Source organism: Salvelinus fontinalis, chromosome 39 (assembly GCF_029448725.1).
Source record: "Salvelinus fontinalis isolate EN_2023a chromosome 39, ASM2944872v1, whole genome shotgun sequence".
Taxonomy (NCBI): Eukaryota; Metazoa; Chordata; class Actinopteri; order Salmoniformes; family Salmonidae; genus Salvelinus; species Salvelinus fontinalis.
Window position 1 is genome coordinate 14282292 of NC_074703.1, and position 10760 is coordinate 14293051.

The 10760-nt window shown below is 43.5% G+C and overlaps 3 protein-coding genes across 5 annotated transcripts in view; 2 read left to right on the plus strand and 1 right to left on the minus strand.

Annotated features, from left to right (window-relative positions):
- LOC129838611 (golgin subfamily B member 1-like) overlaps nt 1-1956 on the plus strand; it is a 26050-nt gene extending 24094 nt beyond the window's left edge. For both annotated transcript variants that reach the window (XM_055905699.1, XM_055905700.1), the window contains one exon: nt 424-1956. In XM_055905699.1, the coding sequence (XP_055761674.1) occupies nt 424-564 (141 nt within the window). In that variant the 3' untranslated portion in view covers nt 565-1956. The remainder of the gene's footprint in view (nt 1-423) is intronic.
- Nucleotides 1957-2049: 93 nt separating this feature from the next.
- On the plus strand, nt 2050-8431 carry LOC129838612 (hematopoietic lineage cell-specific protein-like). Of its 2 annotated transcripts, XM_055905702.1 has the most exons (14): nt 2050-2244; nt 3142-3222; nt 3422-3495; nt 3865-3994; nt 5468-5578; nt 5678-5732; nt 5850-5960; nt 6275-6330; nt 6469-6538; nt 6631-6779; nt 6846-7031; nt 7157-7325; nt 7418-7486; nt 7682-8431. In XM_055905702.1, exons 2-14 carry the CDS (start codon nt 3142-3144, stop codon nt 7813-7815), a joined length of 1395 nt encoding a protein of 464 aa, XP_055761677.1. In that variant the 5' UTR covers nt 2050-2244; the 3' UTR covers nt 7816-8431. The 2 variants fall into 2 exon arrangements, with proteins under 2 accessions (XP_055761677.1, XP_055761678.1); XM_055905703.1 differs by lacking the exons at nt 2050-2244; nt 3142-3222 and adding an exon at nt 6086-6185.
- Nucleotides 8414-10540, minus strand: LOC129838613 (protein LLP homolog). The gene is made up of 3 exons (XM_055905704.1): nt 10431-10540; nt 9349-9577; nt 8414-9262 (listed from the first exon to the last, which is right to left on the minus strand). The coding sequence occupies exons 2-3, from the start codon at nt 9566-9568 to the stop codon at nt 9093-9095; spliced, it is 390 nt and encodes a 129-aa protein (XP_055761679.1). The 5' UTR covers nt 9569-9577; nt 10431-10540; the 3' UTR covers nt 8414-9092.
- Between the last annotated feature and the right edge of the window lie 220 nt (nt 10541-10760).

Consider the following 10760-nt stretch of genomic DNA (forward strand, 5'->3'; position numbering starts at 1 on the left):
GCCCCTCTTCCTCCCTCTCTCCCCCTTCCTCCCTCTCTCCCTCTTCCTCCCTCTCTCCCTCTTCCTCCCTCTCTCCCCCTTCCTCCCTCTCTCCCTCTTCCTCCCTCTCTCCCCCTTCCTCCCTCTCTCCCCCTTCCTCCCTCTCTCCCCCTTCCTCCCTCTCTCCCTCTTCCTCTCTCTCTCCCTCTTCCTCCCTCTCTCCCCCTTCCTCTCTCTCTCCCTCTCTCTCTCCCTGCCTCTCTCTCTCCCCCTGCCTCTCTCTCTCCCCCTGCCTCTCTCTCTCCCCCTGCCTCTCTCTCTCCCCCTGCCTCTCTCTCTCTCCCTCTTTCCCCCTTCCTCTCTCTCTCCCCTTCTCCCCCTTCCTCTCTCTCTCTCTCTCTCTCCCCCTTCCTCTCTCCCTCTCTCTCTCTCCCCCTCCATCAGATTCGGCGCAGCAGTGGGCCAGGCCTGATGAGAATACTGCGCGTGGCCTTCTGCTCTCGCCAGCGCACACCCCTGCTGGTGTCCCTCTACCTGCTCACCGTGCACGTGCTGCTACTGCTCTGCCTGGGGGGTTACGTTTAGGACCCCCTCCACCCCTTAGAGAGTGAGAGAGGAGAGAGATGGAGAGATAACGGACATGTGACACAGAACTACCCACCCCCTCTCCAAGACAGATATCATACTACTGTTACATTCAATAGTGTAGAATCGGAGAAGACTCGTTACACACACACACACACACACACACCATGCACTTTTGATACAACAACAAAAATAACAGAAGTGTGTCTTAGCCTGTTAACCAAAGTGAATAGTTTTTTTATGTACTGGGTGTTAAAAACACCCTCTGCCATCATTGATTTGATTCAATATTTAACATGTTACCGTTAGCGTACATGATCAGTCAAATGTTATTGTAGAGGAAATGAGAAGCAGTATTGCACTACCTCAGAACTGTTGTTTATTAGACTTCTATAAAGGGACGTGGATATTATGCATCTTTAAATGTACCTGGGGGAACTAACATGAAATGACACTGTACAGTAGATTTACACGGTGTTTCGTTTTTCAGCCAGTTTTATATTAGTGGTGTTTTAGGTGCCTTTAAATGAGGAGAATAAAGGGTCACTTCATGTTTGGATGGAGGGAGGGTTAGGATTTGTGGATCTGTTCAGATCTCTCTCTCCTATGTTCTCACGTACAATGGACACCAACTGAAACGTGTACAACCTGCTATGACTACATTCCCACAACCATCTATTTATTTTCTTTTTCTTCCTTATTTTTCCTCTCATTTTCTCTTTAATTAAAGAGAGAGCACTGTCAATGGCATATTTGACTCCTGTAGTATTTGTATGTCGTATGTCCAGTATGTATGTACTGGATGTATGTATTGAATGTGGGTTATCCAATCAATTCCCCAATTTCTGCCATTGTTGCATGGATAACGGTTTTATTCTATAGATTTTATGGCAGATTCATTTGCCATTCTGGTGTACTGTTGTCCATTCCAGATGAAATCGTGTAGGTATTTTTTCTGTGACACTACAGATAATGTCCATCCAATCTATGATTCCTATAATTTAGCATTATTTATTGCTTACGCATTCAAACCGCATAATCTACTACAATGTATGGTGAACACAATACTGCTGGGAAAAATGACTAGTCAAAAACGTATTCTTGTTGTCTGTTGTTCCACTACACATCTTGTAACTCATTTTTCCTCTGTTACCTTCTATTGTAAATGACCTTGTACTGTGCTGTATAGATTGAATTGTGATGATGATGATGATACGTGTTTTTCAGAACAGCCCACTGAGAAATATAGGGCTAGATGTGTACCAGTTATTCTCAAAGGGACCAGTTGGAACATAACGGGTGAAAAGACGAGACGAAAAATGGGAATTACACATGATTCATGACCTTATGAAAATAACTGCTGCAAAGTAAATCTGATGTCATATCTCTGTATGATCAGTGTTGGTTATTTTTTTAAATGAAATATATTGGGAAAACAAATGGATGTTTATTACGGAATGAGAATGTGTGCTTTTACTAATTAACAAACAGCATTGTTTTGACTACAATTGTGTCCAGCTTTGATACAGTAGCAAGCCCGTAGCTACTTGCTTATTATCAGCCACGCGCATTATTTCCTCTATCAACAGTTTACGTAACTAGCCTTGTTCTGGTTGAGACTTGTGAAAATATACATTTGTGATATTATTGCATCAAAGAAATTTGTCTGGCAACGCAAAGGTACGTGTAATTACCATGAAATAATCTTTGTTTGAATTAAGTATGTATCACCGTGATATTAGAATTTCTTAACGTATCTTTCAGGAAGTTGCAGATAAGTTCTGTACTGATCTCATAGGCTAACGTTATATTTTTTCAATCAAAGGAAGGTCTAGCCAACTTGGAAGATATAAATAGTTACTGTGTAAATTATAGCCAATTTATGTTTAGTTTTACTACTATTTTGGGTAAATGCAGACAAAATGCACGCATCAACAGGTGACTTTATATAAGCCAGATCCTTTTATCACCGTTATATTTTTCTATTAAATATTTTGTATTACCTTGTTTCTAAACCAAAATACCAAAAGCATGTCCTCAAATGTACAACCTTTAGATATATGCACAAATACCAGACTTCGATAGTATGTGTAGCTGACGGTAACTGACTGCAGTTTGTGTGGTACAAGGAGAACGCATCAGGTAGCCGCGCTACATTACATTGACATCAGCCTGGACAGCTGTAAGATACCCCCCACTTCCATCAGGTTACTTTGTGTTTTGTTAAACTATTCATGAATGATGATAGTGTGCTATTTTATGATGAGAGCAATGCAGCTCAGTGCAGCATAAATAACTCGGCTTCCTTTCTTGTGACCTCAGCAGAACGAGACCATATACTTGTGGTTAGCTGTCAGTTTTTCCACTGATGAAGGGGAAATGTTAAATGCCTTGAAGCTTATTTTTTATTTGCAGGTACAGGTGATTGTCCACAAGGTACATGCAGTGTTCACTAAAGCAGTGTTTCTCAACTTGTTTTTTACACCAGGAACTAACAAGCTGTGGTTCCTCTTGTGTTTACACATACACTATACTTAGACTGACAGTACAAATCTTCTGTTTTGTTTCTCTTCCTAGATGTGGAAGTCAGTGGTGGGACACAACGTGAGCTTAAAGGTTGCAGAGGGGGACGACTGGGAAACCGACCCTGACTTTGAGGTTAGCTACAGGGATGGAGGGAGCGAGGGTCCTTACGGAGCTAGTGTATTTACTAAAGCGCTCCAATCAATATTTTCTCCCAGTGGAATTAATGTTTTGTTTATGCTTGGTCCGTAACCGCCTCAGTCCTGTTTTCAACGACACCTTGGTCTTCAGACTACAGTTTGGTGATTAGAAGGACTTGGGTTCTGTGTTTCAGAATGATGTGTCAGAACAGGAACAGAGATGGGGGGCCAAGACCATTGAGGGGTCTGGTCGAAAAGAACACATCAGGTAACCATTGAACAGTAACAGGGGGTGGGTGGTCAGCCTGAGATGACATCTACAAATCAAAGACGGATCACAGTATGATTGGTGTATTATGCTGTTGGAGAGCTATGGGGGATGGTTAGCTCAGCTGTGTATTGCTGCTTTAGCTCTGTAGAAACAGGAAAAGGAAGTGAAAACAGTGTGTAGGCTGTCAAGCAGTGAGTCTTACCTAATATAGGTTGGTGACTGAGTAAATCTAAGGGTTAGCCACAGACTAGTGTAACTATGTAGTCCCAGGTTCAGCAGATAATGTTAAATGGGAATAAAGTTATGCAACAAAGTTCTGATGTGTGTGTGTGTACGCATGTGTGTGTGATCCCTCCATCTCCCCAGTGTATCAGAGCTGAGACAGAAGGTGTCCCAGGAGCATGAGGTGGGGAAGCAGAAGGAGCGAGCGGAGGCTCCCAAGGCCTCTTACGGTTACGGAGGGAAGTTTGGAGTGGAGAAAGACCGCATGGACAAGGTTAGGTTATAACATGTCATCATGTGATGTTCACACACTACATGACCAAAAGTCGAACATGCTCGTCGAACATCTCATTCCAAAAAATCATGGGCATTAAAATGGGGTTGGTCCCCCCTTTGCTGCTATAACAGCCTCCACTCTTCTTGGAATGCTTTCCACTAGATCTTGGAACAATCATGGGGCTGCAGGGTAGCCTAGAGGCTAGAGCCTTGCACTAGTAACGGAAAGGTTGCCAGATCGAATCCCCGAGCTGACAAGGTAAAAATCTGCCGTTCTGCCCCTGAACAAGGCAGTTAACCCACCCCCCCAAAAAACAAAAAAAAAACAAAAAAAAAGGCAGTTAACCCACTTTTCCTAGGCCGTCATTGAAAATAAGAATTTGTTCTTAACTGACTTGCCTAGTTAAATAAAGGTAAAATAAAAAATTGCTGCAGGGACTTGCTTCCATTCAGCCAAAACAGCATTAGTGAGGTTGGGCACTGATGTTGGGGGATTAGGCCTGTCTCGCAGTCGGTGTTCCAATTCATCCCAAAGGTGTTCGATGGGGTTGAGGTCAGGGCTCTGTGCAGGCCAGTCAAGTTCACAGAATCGTCTAGAATGTCATATGCTGTAGTGTTAAGATTTCCCTTCACTGGAACTAAGGGGCCTAGCCCGAACCATTAAAAACAGCCCCAGACCATTATTCCTCTTCCACCAAACTTTACAGTTGGCACTATGCAGCGTTCTCCTGGCATCTGCAAACCCAGATTTGTCCGTCAGACTGCCAGATGGTTAAGCGTGATTCATCACTCCAGAGAACGCGTTTCCACTGCTCCAGAGTCCAATGGCGGCGAGCTTTACACCACAAGATCTTAGGCTTGTGTGCTGCTGCTCGGCCATGGAAACCCATTTCATGAAGCTCCGGATGAACAGTTCTTGTGCTGATGTTGCTTCCAGAAGCAGTTTGGAACTCTGCGGTCCCATTCTGTGAGCTGTTGTGGCCTACCACTTTGCGGCAGAGATGTTGTTGCTCCTAGAAGTTTCCACACTCACTTTAACAGCACTTACAGTTGACCGGTGCAGCTCTAGCAGGGCAGAAATTTTACGGACAAGCTTGTTGGAAAGGTGGCATCCTATGACGGTGCCACATTGAAAGTCACTGAGCTCTTCAGTAAGGCCGATTGCATGGTTGTGTGCTTCATTTTATACACCTTGCAGCAACGGTTGTGGCTGAACTAGCCGAATCCACAAATTTGAAGACGTGTCCACATACTTTTGTATATATAGTGTATTTCGCTCATAAGGTCTTCAGTCAATTCCAAATAACGCATCAAGCACAAGGCTTCCTCTATTGCAGTGCTGCTCACCCCAAAACATATGCTGTCAGACAGTACAGTTGTGTGTGCTGACTTATTGCAACTTTTATGGACTTCAACAGTTTATCAAAGATCGTTTCCGGTGTTGATGTATTATGTGTGTGTAATTACCCAGGGGGCAGTGGGGCATGGCTACGTGGCGCAGGTGGAGCAGCACTCATCCCAGACCGATGCAAAGAGAGGATTCGGGGGGAAATTTGGAGTGCAGAAAGACCGTGTGGATAAGGTGAGGAAACTATACTCTTACTGACAAAGATATCACAGGATTTGATGAACAGGATGAGGGATCGTCCTGGTGATGAACATTCCTTCTCTCTTCCTGTAGTCTGCCATGGGTTTTGATTACAAGGGAGAGGTGGATCAGCATACATCTCAGAAAGGTACAGCCTTAAGGACGTCTAATACACATACTTTCTGATTTCCAAGTAAGTCGACTGCATGTTGTTATCCTACCCAGCTACTCCTGGCATACCTCTGACCCTGCTTTTATCTTTCAGACTATTCAAAGGGTTTTGGAGGGAAGTTTGGGGTGGAGAAGGAGAAAGTGGACAAGGCTGCCTTGGGTTACGACTACAAGGGAGAGACCGAGAAGCACCAGTCTCAGAAAGGTTAGCGGGGAACTGTACCGTGGGCTGTTTGTAGGTAGAAACGTTTCATGGTCAATTATTCATGTTAGATCTCTAGTTCATATTTTAAACATATCCCACAATATCCCTCACCCGACTATTCAAAGGGTTTTGGAGGGAAGTTTGGGGTGGAGAAGGAGAAAGTGGACAAGGCTGCTTTAGGTTACGACTACAAGGGAGAGACAGAGAAGCATGAGTCACAGAAAGGTCCGTTACTTACAGTTGTAATCACAGTTGTGTTTGTAAAAGTCAAGGACCATGTCCACATTAAACTGACCTTTGATCTCCACGTTCAGACTATGCCAAGGGCTTTGGAGGACGCTATGGAGTCCAGACAGACCGCATGGATAAAGTGAGTCTTTCTTGACCCTGAAGACTCAGGATGACAGTAATTCTTGACGCATTTTACATTGACCTGTACAAACACTCAGGCTATGACGCTTACCCATTGATTGGAATTATGGTTCCCCAATCCCCATTCGCTCTATAGAGTGCAGTGGCCTTCACAGACATGGAATCCCCTACCTCTGCCTATGAGAAGACACTACCAATGGAGGCATGTAAGTATGCGCTTTATAGTTCCTCATAAACATTTAGTACACAAGTTCAAAGAGGAAAATATGTTATTTGCTTTTCCTGTCTGTCTGTGCAGCAAGTGCAGGGGCAGGCAATCTGAAGGCTCGCTTTGAGAACTTGGCTCGGTCATCAGACGAGGAGAACAGAAAGCGAGCGGAGGAGGAGAGAGCCAGGAGACAGGCTAGAGAGAAGAGAGAGCAGGAGGAGGCACAACGCAGACAACAGGTACTGCAATAAAAATGCAACTCCATTAAACATACACACTGACACAGTGGTATGTATCTCTTGTAGGAACAGAACAGCAGGGAGGAGGAAGCAGAGCAGCATCAGCCTCTACCTGTTGAAGAGCAGAGACCTCCACCTGTTGAAGAGCAGAGACCTCCACCTGTTGAAGAGACCAACAGGAAGCCCCAACCACCACAGCTGCCCACTGCCAGGGCAGTGCCTCAGACACCAAGAGATGAACCTGAGCCAGTGGTAGATGGCTCTGATTTAATTCAATGCTACTCACTGATGACCTAAAAAACTGTCATTTCTTCTTCACCACAACGTTATAAAATGAATTGGTGAAATTCACACCTTCTCATTTTCTGTGGTCTCAGGAGGAAGAGGAGGAGCCAGACTATGACCAGACCCCGTGCCTGCCCCCACGGTCAAGTGACCTGCTGGAGGCGGAGCCACCTCAGGAGCAGACCCCATCAGAACCAGAGCAGGAGGATGAGGGAGAGTATGAGGATATCTCATCAATACCTTTCCCAGAACCTGATCCAGGTCAGTGTGCCACACCCAGTGGGGTAGAGGGGTTGGGTAACCCATTACTGTGTCATATCAAAGACTGACCCTTCCATGTGTTCCCTCTACAGCTGTGAATAATGACTATGAGGACCTGACATGCGGTCAGACAGCAGTGGCCATTTATGACTACCAAGGAGGTAGGTAGCCTACTGTATCAATGACTGTGTTGTGATATCATGTCACAATTCTCATCTATTTCTTGGTCATACTGTGATGTTGTTACTTCCATTGTGGATCAATACAGAAATCAATGCTAAACATTGCTCAACACAGAAGTCTATAAACCCTTTCGGAGACAAAATCCTAAAAGAATGTTATTCTCACACATGAAGAGGCAGATGATGAGATCTCCTTCAACCCGGATGATGTCATCACCAACATAGAGATGGTGGACGAAGGCTGGTGGAAGGGACACTGTCACGGACGCATTGGACTTTTCCCTGCTACATTCGTGAAAATGATGTAGTGAGCGTGCCTATAGTCTCCAACACAGACATATACCTGAGCCCATAGGACCTGTGGGTCTTTTCACAGGGGGAACATCAGCATATTGATCCTATCTGACAGGTATAGTTTTATTGTACCATGGGAGAATCTCAATTGCATACGCCTCTATCCTCCCTTTCTCAATACCCATTGGAGAAGAAGGGACCTCTAGCTTTCTCATCCAATGGGTTTTTAGGTGAGGACACAAGGAGTATACAATTGAGATTCTCCCCATGTGTTTTCTAATCGATTTATATCCGGTCAGTAGTCATGACATATAATGGATAGTCATTGTGCTTTATATTGCTCAGGGTGGGATGCAGGCCTTCCCCTTATAAAAGCTGATTGCTAAATGTTCCAGTGATATTCTCATACACTTGAATTTCAAAGGATTATGTAAGTAATTTAGCTATGGAATGTTATGTTTAAAAACAATTAACTACAGACAATTGTATTTTGGCTATTGATGCAATTCTCAACTTGAATTACATGTAATTACATATGTAAGCAAAGCATAATATCTGAAACACCAGGTTAAAAAGGTTATTTCTAGAATCAACTGCATGTAATCAATAAAATGTCTTAATGTACAGAAACACATTTATTTACTCCAACATGACAACCAGAAGATTACATGGACAGTTTGTTACATGTATAATGAATGTCTTTGTATTTTATTTTACCTTTATTTAACTAGGCAAGTCAGTTAAGAACAAATTCTTATTTTCAATGACGGCCTAGGAACAGTGGGTCAACTGCCTGTTCAGGGGCAGAACGACAGATTTGTACCTTGTCAGCTCGGGGATTTGAACTTGCAAGCTTTCGGTTACTAGTCCAACGCTCTAACCACTAGGCTACCCTGCCGCCCCATGATGGACTAGGCTACAGGAAGAGCAGATCAAACAGGAATGGAGATACCAACAACAGACATTATTGGGGTAAAATGTAAAGAATATACCATATTCTCTTCTGTATACCACAGCAATAAGAAAACATGGCTTTCATTCAAGTGAAGTATGTCAATGCAGTACTATACCATTGTGCCCAAAAATACAACTCTGCTGTTTCCTTTCATACATTCAATGGGCTTACAGACAATGTGTTGCACAATATAGATCATTTGCCATATCACCATTTAACTTGAACACAAGGCAACTCAAGTCCACAAAGATCATGTATTCAATCTCCGATACATGATATTCAAGGCTCATGTGTGTCACAGGTTCTAAGTCAGAAGTCCTTTGGTTTTTCTCCAGGCTACCAGGCAATGCCCTTCTTTTTTTTGTTGGCCTTTCCTCCCGATTTCTTTGTCATGCGTTTGCCTTTCAGTTTCTTGGCCTGTCGTTGGCTCATCCATGTTGGGTACTGTCCGTGCTCGTCCAATTGGGTCATCTTACTGCGCTTGCTTTCCATGTCCATCTTTCCACCTGAAAAGCAAAAAACAAAAGGTGTCAACTCAGACATTGGAAACGATACATCCTTGACAATCCTTGATCTATGTGTAAGTTCTCACCATCGACTTCCTCTCCCTCCATGTCTACATCCACTTTCTTCTCCTTTATCTTGCCAGCTGGCACCACTGTCACTATGTCCTGAATGTCCTTCATGGAGATCTCTCCTGTGCCACCGTGGGCCAAGGCTAGCTTCAGCCGAGCCAGTTCCTTCGGGGCGTTCTTCGCTCTCTTCACAGCACGCATCTTCCGCTTCCATTTGCTCCGCAGACTTTTGGCCATTTTAAGGTTCTGAAAGACATAATGGAAACACAGATCCACTTGCATAAGACATCTCGACTTGCTTTAACTCTAGTTCAGTGACGATCCCTACAGAGCCTAGCCTTACATTGCACCTGTAAATAGCCCACCCAACCACCTCATCCCCATATATTTTTCTTCTCCTTTGCACCCCAGCATCTCTACTTGCACATTCATCTTCTGCACATATCACTCCAGTGTTTAATTTCTAAATTGTAATTATTTCGCCACTATGGCCTATGTATTGCCGTACCTCCCTTATCTTACTTCATTTGCACACACTGTATATAGACTTTCTATTGTGTATTGACTGTACATTTGTTTATCCCATGTGTAATTCTGTTTGTGTCGCACTGCTTTGCTTTATCTTGGCCAGGTCGCAGTTGTAAATGAGAACTTGTTCTCAACTGGCCTACCTGGTTAAATAATGGGTAAATAAAATAAAACATACGATTGAGTTCTTGGCTCATGTAAACAACACTCATGCCATCAACTCCCATCATGCGACGTTAGCTAGCCAGCAAAGACATCCGTCTAGCCCAAATAACCCTCAATCATAAATAGAGGTTCTTGTATAATTAATCATGATGAATTGCCGTTAAACTGTCCATGATTCTACTGTCCTTACAACACTCCACATAAACAGTCAAGTTAGCTAGCTGGAGTACTTAGCTAGCTTTTAGCTAACGTGGCTAATAGCTACATTGCTAAAGAAAACGGATTCTTTTAAAACAATCGATCGGCCTATACCATTCGATGTTTTTGTACTTCAATAACTAGTATTCGGTGTACTCAATTTACTCGTATGTATGGTATTGTAAAAAATAAAACCAAGTAAACATACATAGACGCAGATGTATTCTCCGTACAGTTGATACGCAGGCAGCACACACGTGTTTGTATTTTCGACAACCGTAAAGCACGTCAGACGGTCGTTATGTTGGACACATTTGCGACAACTTACGTCCTCTTAATTTACTATCATACTGTGAACTCGTATTTATTTAATCGAAAATCTTTAACCTACATATTTCGTGTGAAATATTATCAGTGGTGGATAACCGACGAACTTCCTGATGCACTTTATTCTCAATTTATCGATACGTATTATCAGCTATTCTGCTGCAGTTCACCGTTCTTTCAGGAGATGGCGAGCTCACTCTATACTGCAAGC

Bases quoted from the DNA above. Each gene is read 5' to 3' on its own strand.
- LOC129838612 (XM_055905702.1), top strand. From the start codon at position 3,142: ATGTGGAAGTCAGTGGTGGGACACAACGTGAGCTTAAAGGTTGCAGAG. The intron at 3,496-3,864 runs GTAACCATTGAA...CCATCTCCCCAG, and splicing joins GGTCGAAAAGAACACATCAG to TGTATCAGAGCTGAGACAGA. The intron at 6,780-6,845 runs GTACTGCAATAA...TATCTCTTGTAG, and splicing joins AGGCACAACGCAGACAACAG to GAACAGAACAGCAGGGAGGA.
- LOC129838613 (XM_055905704.1), bottom strand. From the start codon at position 9,568: ATGGCCAAAAGTCTGCGGAGCAAATGGAAGCGGAAGATGCGTGCTGTG. The intron at 9,263-9,348 runs GTGAGAACTTAC...TTTGCTTTTCAG, and splicing joins GGAGGGAGAGGAAGTCGATG to GTGGAAAGATGGACATGGAA.